Genomic DNA, 8,729 nt, shown 5'->3' on the forward strand with positions numbered 1-8,729 from the left:
TATATATATATATATATATAAATTCCCAGAATTAAAGAACATCACAAGTTCTAAAAGGGCATCCCAACATCCCAAGTACTAAGCAGAAGTAAAAGGCACCCTCAAAGAAACACATCCCTGTGAAATTTCAGAACCACATGGATAAAGGAACAACTCTGAATGTCAGAAAACCATGGAGCAATGGCTTTAAACTTCTGAGGGAAATTATTTTGAATCTAGAACTCTACACTCAGCCAAACTATTATACAAGAGCAAAAGAAGAATAAAGATTCTCAAATGTGAATGGCTCATAATTTACCTTTCATAGAATCTTAGGAACATGTTTTTTTTTTAATTTAAAAAAATTTCAAAGACTCTTACGAAAGAGGAAGAGGTGGGACCAAAGGAACTGCAGACTGATTGCCTGAGGAAAATGAAAGGAACCCTGGAATGACAACTGCACAGAACTCTAGGGAAAAAATCTATAAATCAGTGTAAAAATCTATAAATCAGCAAGAAGCCAGTCAGCGTTTAAGAAAAAAATTGGATGGCTACTCAATGCTGTGCTTAAACTCTAGATGATCTTATAATGTGGCAAAGGCCTCACTGCTTCTGTCAACAAGAAATAAAGACTGTTAGAAATGCCAGAACATAAATAAAAAGCTATACAAGAAAAGTCCTGGCCTAAATCTGAAACAAACCAAAATCTGGTATGATTTTGACTAATTGATGAGAGCAAGGAGAAAGAATGGACCTCGTCTCTCATTTGTGACAGTGTCTCCAGGGGGCAGGTGTGGGCCTTCGGGGACGACCTCCTTCCTAGACAGTGTGCTGGTGCCTGCTAGCCTTCTTCCATTCTTGTGATAAAGAAAAAAACAATCATGGAAGCAAAAGCACCACATAAACCCTCTGTGGTCTTATAAAATTAAAAAGACGGTCCAGTGTTTAGGCGGAACACACCTCTCATCCGTCCCCCACAGCCCACAGCTCTGGGATGGCCAGGCAGCTCTGCCTCCCCATGGGCCTCGTTTGTCCATCCCTGTCCTCCCCCGCCGCCTCCTGACTGTCCATCCAGACTTCCTCCCCACTCCCACTCCTTCCCCAGCCCTCAGCCAGCTCTTACACAGCAGCAAGAATGGTTTTTTCTTCACTTGAGCCCTCAGCCCTACTTGCTGCCTCCAGCCTCCCATCACCCTGCTCCTCACTAACCCTCAGCAGTGCCACATACTGTTCCTCAGAGCCTTGCCTGGGCTACACAGCTGGCTCCCAGCCATGGGCACCCCAGGCCCACTTTCATCTTTCAAACCTTAAACATCTTTCAAACCTTAAACAGCAATGCAGAAAGACCCTCCCTGACTGCCCTGTCCAAAAGCTGTCCACCTGTGTGTCAGGGGGCACTGATCAGGATCATTCCCAAACTATCAGGCCCCCAAAGGTTCAGGGAGAGGGGTTTTTATGGGGTCTGCTAAGGGAAGTACAAAGGCAGAGCTGTTGGCTGTCTTTGATTGGTTTTTACAATATGTTCACAGTGACCAGCCATTTCTAAGAGACAGAAGCAACCAGAACTGCAACAGGAACTGTTATCTGGGCAACTAACAAACTGAAATGTGCTGCCTGGGGGACATTTTCTGCTACAGTCCTCTCTACTTCATTGTTTCTCTTTTTGTCTTTGTCTTTGTCTTTCTCTGTGTCTGTCTCTGTGTCTCTGTCCGTCTGTCTCTTTTTCTCTTTCTCTCTCACTCTTTCTCTCTCTGCAATAACAAACCCAGAGAAGGTGCCAAGACTTACCCCAAGATTCTTACCATGTAGGCCACAGAGACCAGTTCATAAATGATAGCTTGGGCTCCAAGCTCTGTCACATTAATCAGTCCTGAAATATCAATACATACAGAACACATTTCAAAAAGTGGATTATAGAAAATGTTTCCTTTATGAAACTAGAACGCATTTTAATTTAAGAGAAGCCAAGAATGTCCCAGAAGCATGATCTGATGATCAAATTCACCATCTGCTGAGGAGAACTGAGACTTTTTTTCCTAGGGAGCAAGATCTCTGGCTTATAGCCCCCACTTCTACCCCTCTTCCCAGCCGGGGTTCAGAGAAAAACCAGGCTCCTGGAGTTGCGCATCATTCCTAGAAAACTTGAAGTCTTGTGGTGGGAGGAAGGTGGGAGGACAGCAGAACTCTATGTACAGTGATGGGAATCATACAATTCTGGTAAAAACATGGGTTGTCTTGGTTACTTTTCTAGGTGCTGGGACAAAATACCCAATACCCACAGTTAAAGGAGGAAAGGTTTATTTCAGCTCACAGTTTCCAGAAGTTTCAGTCCATAGTTGGCTGGATCCAAGACAGAGTTAAAGCATTAGCTGAGGGGCATTGCAGAGGATAAACAGTCCATGGCAAAGCAGGGCAGGCAGAAGGCATTAAAGCAGTAAAGAAGCAGCAAGCACCAGCACCAGCAGAAACAGCAACAAACAGTGAGACAGAAGCCTCCCTCTTTTATCCTTTCCAGGTTACCTGTGTTTTGAGTGGTGCCACCCACACCCAAGGTAGGCCTTCCCATTATCTATATCCAGAACTATGCTTAATCAAGCAGTGGACTAATTTAGTAATCACCCATTCTTAACCCCAGCATCACATAACTTAATCCCAGCATCACACACCCTAGAACCAGCCACCTCTGAATAGCCCTACCCATGAGTGCATGAGACTTTGGGGAGACATCTAGATACAAGCCACAACATAGATCATAGCCTAAACGCAGCCATATCAACCATGCTATATCTGTTCAAGTTTTAAAACCTTAAGTAGAAGCCTAGCCAAAATCAGCTGAAGGACAAGGCACCTGGGAGGTTTGGGTTGGGGATTTTGCTGTGCTCCATGGGAGAACCCTTCACCAGTGTCTTTCTTTCCTCATTTACAAAATGGAGTACCCTAGAGCTAAGCTAAAGCTCCACCATATTTGAATATGCTTATGGATGGCCAAAGGCTTTAGCCTATAATGCAAACCTTTCTTTGAGCCTGATGAAATGGAACAGGGTGGGGAAGAAGAAATAAGTTTCTGGGAGACAGGACTCCTAGGCTACATGTAGGTTTCTGTTGAATGCTGACCAACCTGCCAGGAAGGTCCCGACTTCAAAGGTCCACCACTCAATGCATACCATGAACATGCTGGGAACAGCCAGGTGGATGTAGGAGCCCCACTCTTGGAAGCACTCCCTCGTCCAACCTGGAGGACAGAGAAGAAAACAGATACCAACCATTCTATCTCATCTACCTATTTCTTCCCCCATGGCCAGAGACTAGGGGTGACCTTGGTTCTCCAGCAAAATATAAAGAAGACTGGAGTTTGAGATGATAGACACAAAACTGACAATGTTTAGTAAAACTGAAGTATGTTTATGCCCTGTCACCCACAGATGCCACTCCTGGTAATAAATAGCAGAGAAATGTCTGTGTTGCTCCATAAAAAACACGTTAGATCCACTGTGGCAGATGGTAACTGTGGGATGTGGGAGAGATCAAGGAGACCTTTAGAGAAGTAAAATATAATAGCTGCACACTACAGTTGAAAGCAAAACACTGGAGATAGAAATACACACACACACACACACACACACACACACACACACACGTACATATCAGTATGGATAGTTGGGGTGCTTTGTTTTGTTTTGTTTTGTTTTGTTGAGAGAGGATCTCACTATCTTGCCCAGGCTGGTCTCAAACTCCTAGGCTCAGGCAATCTTCCTGCCTCAGCCTTCTGAGCACCTGGGACTGTCAATCCTACTATACCTAGCTTTGGATAGACACTGTATTAAAACTGTGCTACAAAGCAATAAAGTAAAAATAAGTAAATGAAACTACATCAAAACTAAGAATTTCTATGCCTCAAAGGCAGCAGAGTGAAAAGGTAGCTCATGGAATGGGAGAAAATATTTGCAAATCATATATCTAAAGGATACTTATATATCATAATATCTAATATATATATATGTATATATATAAAGAGAGAGACAGAGAGCTTCTACAACTCAGCAATAACAAAAAAACAATTTAAAAGTAGCCAAACAATTTGGATAGATGTCTCTCCAAAGAGGATATACAAATGGACAAGTATATGAAAAGATATTGAACATTACTAATCAATAGGGAAATGTAAATCAGAACCACAATGCATTATCACCTACTTTCCATCCATTAGAATGTCTATTAAAAAATACAGTAAGTAACAAAGATTGGCAAGGATACTGAGAAACTAGAACCCTTGTAAACTGTTGGTGGGAATGTTAAAAAGTGCAGCTGCTATGAGAAAACAGTATGCAGGTGCCTGGATATATAACCAAAAGAACTGAAATCAGTGTGCGTGTGTGTGTGTGCTTAGACACAACCTCACTGTATAGTTCAGGCTGGCTTCAGGCTTACTTTGTAGCCCAGGCTGGTCTCAAACTTGTGATCCTCCTGCCTCAATCTCCTGAGTGCTGGGTTTGCAGGTGTGCACCAGGACACCTCACTGAACTCCGTATCTTGAAGAGATATTTGTATACCATGCTCATATCAGCATTATTCAAATAGCTGAAAGATGGAAACAACACAAATATCCATCACCTGATGAATGGATAAATGAAATATGGTTTACACATACAAAGAAATGCTACCCTTTAAAAGGAAGGAAATCCTGATGCACGCTACAGCCTGGACGAACCTTGAGGACACTATGCTAAGTGAAAAAAATCCAATCACAGAAAAAGGCCAATACTGTATCACTTCAATTATACCAGCTATCAAGAGTAGTCACATTCATAGAAATAAAAAGTAGGACAATGCTAGCCAAGGGCTGAGAGGTGGGGAGGGAGAGATGGGGGATTTAACGGGTACAGAATTCCAGGTTTTCAAGATGAAATTTTTCTGGAGATGGATGCGTGTGTCTCCCAAATTCAACCATTCAAAGTTAGAAACTTAATCCCAAAAGTCATCATATGTTAATGATATTTAGAGGTGGGATCTTTAGGAGGTTAGATCACAAGAGCAGAGGCCTCATGGATTAATGGCCTAATGGATTAGTGGAGTTGTGGGTTATTGAGGAAGTGGACTTTGTTATAAATGTGAGCTCTCTCTGGCACTCTTGCTCTGTCCCTGGGAGACAGAAAGAAGCCCTCCCCAGATGCTGAGCAGATGCTGGCGCTGTGCTTTGAGACTGCCAAGCCTCCAGAAGTTTTAGCTAAACAGACTTCTTTATTAATTATTCAATACACAGTATCCAATGATAGCAACAGAAAATGAACCAAGCCAGATGATTAGATGGTGGCATGATGGTGTGAATGTATTTAATGCCACTAATCTGTGTCCTTAAAACTGGGTAGGACAGATGGTACATTTTGTATTATGTCCATTTTACCACAGTTTTTTATTTTCTTGGTTCCAGGAATCAAACTCAGAACCTTGCACTTGCCAGGCAGGTGCTTGTGCCACTGAGCTATCCCCCCAGCCTACTGCAGTTTTTTTAAAAAGGAAGTAAACATTGGGCTAAGCCAGAGGTCAACAGACTTTATACTTAAAGGGTTGGATGGTAAGTATTTTATCTTCATGGGCCAAATGGTCCCTGTCGTAACTCCTTAACTGTGCTCTAGAGACACAACAACAATCAAGGGCAATATCTAAATTATTGTACATGTGTAAATAACATAACTGTGCTCCCCAAAATCTTTACCTGTAAAGACAGGATGCAGGCCAGAACTGGCTCGTGAGCTTCCAACCTCTGTGCTAAGTAAAAAAGTTTATACAAAAGAAATACAAACTACATGACTATTAGTATTTGAATATAAACATGTAACAGCCAAAATACACTGCACATTCTTCAAAGATACACATTGGAAATGGAGGAAGTGTCCTTGAGGGAGGAGAATGGGATTTTGATAAGAAGGGAAAACGCCTCAGCGTGGGAAAGAAGGGCAGTGGAAGGGGTGATGACACGGCTGTTCCATAAACTTCAGCATGAGAAACTCAATGCTTTGCATCTAAGGTTCAGGACGGGAGAGGGAGAAAAGCGGGGAGGTCCAGGCAGGCACTGGGCACAGCAAGGAATTTCTGTCACATCAGAACAAAGAAAGGTACCAAGAGCCAACTTGTAACTCAGGTACAAGGGAACATGGAAGGGAACATGGCCTAGGGGAAGAACATAATATCAGGAGCCTAGGACCCACCCCTATACCCCAGGTTTGGAGGTGGAATTTGAGAGGACAACAGAAAAAAACTAGTAGAAGAAACTACATGGACTGTCTCATGGCTGTGGATAGTGAGAAGGGGTGTAGGGGTGGGTGGGAGGCTCAAGGCATAGGGTTCAGTGAGCAGGGAGAACAACAACCAGGAAAGCACAGTCCCCACCTGCAAATAAAGACCAGCTGCCTGCCAGCCTGTGTCACACACAAGCTCCTCTACCACTGAGTTATAGCCCAGACACTATATAACTTTTCAGTGCTGAGCAATTTGTGACCTTGATGATGTGTCCTTGGGGTTAAAGCTACAAGATACAGGCCGAGTGAGTGAGTGCTCCAACAGCTACTGGTCCCGTGGTTCAAGTCTGTGCTTTACTCCCACTGCCACAGTTCCCAGCTGAAACTTGTGGAGAGAGCCAGACAGGAGGTCCTCACTCAGAAGCCCCAGGGACTGCTCTCACTGGGGTGAGTATGAGGCCCCTCCCTGCATGTGCCCTGTGTTGAGTGAGTGAGTGCTCCAAGAGCTGCTGGTCCAGTGGTCCAAGTCCGTGCTTTACTTGCACAAAGACCTGCTAGGAGGTCGCAGGCACACGCAGTCTGTGATTGCTGCCCGTCCTGTCTTCATCTGGTTCCTGTATGTGTCCTAAACTGACTAGAGACACAGAATCAGGTGGTTCACAAACTGTCGACCCTGCAGTTCATGTCTGGGTTATGCCTGTACCCTGAACTGCCTGGGGACATAGGTCCACTGGACCAGGATTGTCACAGTGCAACCCAAGTCTGGCGCATGCACGTGCCCTGAACAGCAAGAGGACACTGGATCAGATGGTGGGCCATCAACTGACACCAATGCCCTCGTCTGAGCCCTGGGATAACTACATATAAATCAATAACTGCCGGAAAACCCGAGACTATGTAGTGCTTCTCAGGAGTCACTCAGGGGCAAACCTGCAAACAGGAAAATGAAGGACACTAGCGGCCTTTGCTTTGAAGCCACTGAAGAGGGAAAATGAGCTTTTGTATCCAGTAGCAAACATGACAAAACAAAGGACTAAAACACAATCCCAGAACTCCACCCCACTCACAACAAGTTCAGGAGACATCAACATAGGAGAACTTGGTAAACATATGCCTGAAATAGCTGAAATGATTGCAATGGAAGTAAAGAAACAACTCCATAAGGCCATACAAAGATGAGATCAGAAATAATCTCTCAGGGGAAAAATGAAATGACAATCATAATGAAGGAACTGCTCAAAAAGTCTGAAGAAGAAACATATAAGAAAATAGAAGAACAAAGGCAATGGACAGAAGCATTCAATGATAAATATAGAAAGGACTTAGAATGCATGAACCAGATTCAAAGCGACTTCCAGGAAAACAAAGCTGCCACTGAAAGCTGCCAAAACCACTTGAATGAAGCTGAAGAGAGAATCTCAGACTTTGAAGACAGCATGGCAGCTAGTGACCATGAAAGAAAGGATCTCGTAAAATCAACAAGGATCCAGGAAAAGTCAATTCAACAGCTGCAAGATGAGGCAAAGAGGAATAATGTACAACTTATAGGAGTCAATGAAACAGCAGGAGGCAACACAACTGACATAAAAACAATATTTGCAGAAATAATAGCAGAAAATTTCCCAAGTATGGAAACACAACCTGATATACAGGTAAAGGCATACACAACTCCAACCAACCACAACAAAAATAAAACTACACCAAGACATATAATAGTCAAGTTCCCAGCAAAAGAACAGAGTATTAAAAGCTGCTAGAGAAGAGAAACAGATTACCCATAAAGGAAAGCCCATCAGAATCACAGCAGACTTCTCAGCACAAACCATCCAATTGACAAGAGCTTGGAGCAAAGTATTACAGGTCCTAAGACAGAACAGCTTCCAACCAAGACTGATGTACCCTGCCAAAGGATCCCTCAAATTCAATGGAGAAATAAAATATTTTCACGACAAAGAACAATGGAAGAACTTCATGAGCGCCAAGCCAGCATTACAAAGAGTATTAAAAGGTATTCCAGACAGAGAAAAATCTGACCACAGTTTCAAGAACAACAATAGAAATGAAACATCAAGAAGAGGAAGCAAGTAAACAGGTAGAAAAAGTAGGACACCAACGCAAGTAAATAACATGACAATCATAAATAAACACATATCAATTATAACTATAAATGTAAATGGCCTCAATTCTCCAGTCAAAAGAAACAGATTGGAAGAGTGGATTAAAAAACAAAATCGAATGATAACGCTGTACACAGGAAACACATTTCCCTCAAAAGGAAATCCACAGACTACAAGTCAAAGGATGGAAAACAATCCTCCATGCAACAGGTACCCAGAAAAAAGCAGGGATAGCTATTCCATTTGCAGACAATATAAACTTCAAACCAACAACAATTAAAAGAGATAAAGAAGGTCACTACATACTAGTCAGGGGAAAATGGCAAGAGGATGAGATAACAATCATAAACATGTATGCACCAAATATCAGTGCTCCAAATTATATAAGACAAATCTT

At 42.8% G+C, this 8,729-nt stretch overlaps 1 protein-coding gene across 1 annotated transcript in view; it reads right to left on the minus strand.

Moving 5' to 3' along the window:
• Positions 1–8,729, minus strand: part of LOC102028395 (multidrug and toxin extrusion protein 2-like) — a gene marked incomplete in the record, with an annotated part of 62,538 nt that overhangs the window by 21,944 nt on the left and 31,865 nt on the right. Inside the window, 2 exon segments of the mRNA XM_013522185.1 lie at positions 1,782–1,849; positions 3,098–3,211. Of these exon segments, the coding sequence (XP_013377639.1) occupies positions 1,782–1,849; positions 3,098–3,211 (182 nt within the window).

This window comes from Chinchilla lanigera, unplaced genomic scaffold, assembly GCF_000276665.1.
Source record: "Chinchilla lanigera isolate Chin_1 unplaced genomic scaffold, ChiLan1.0 scaffold00066, whole genome shotgun sequence".
In the NCBI taxonomy this organism is placed as follows: Eukaryota; Metazoa; Chordata; class Mammalia; order Rodentia; family Chinchillidae; genus Chinchilla; species Chinchilla lanigera.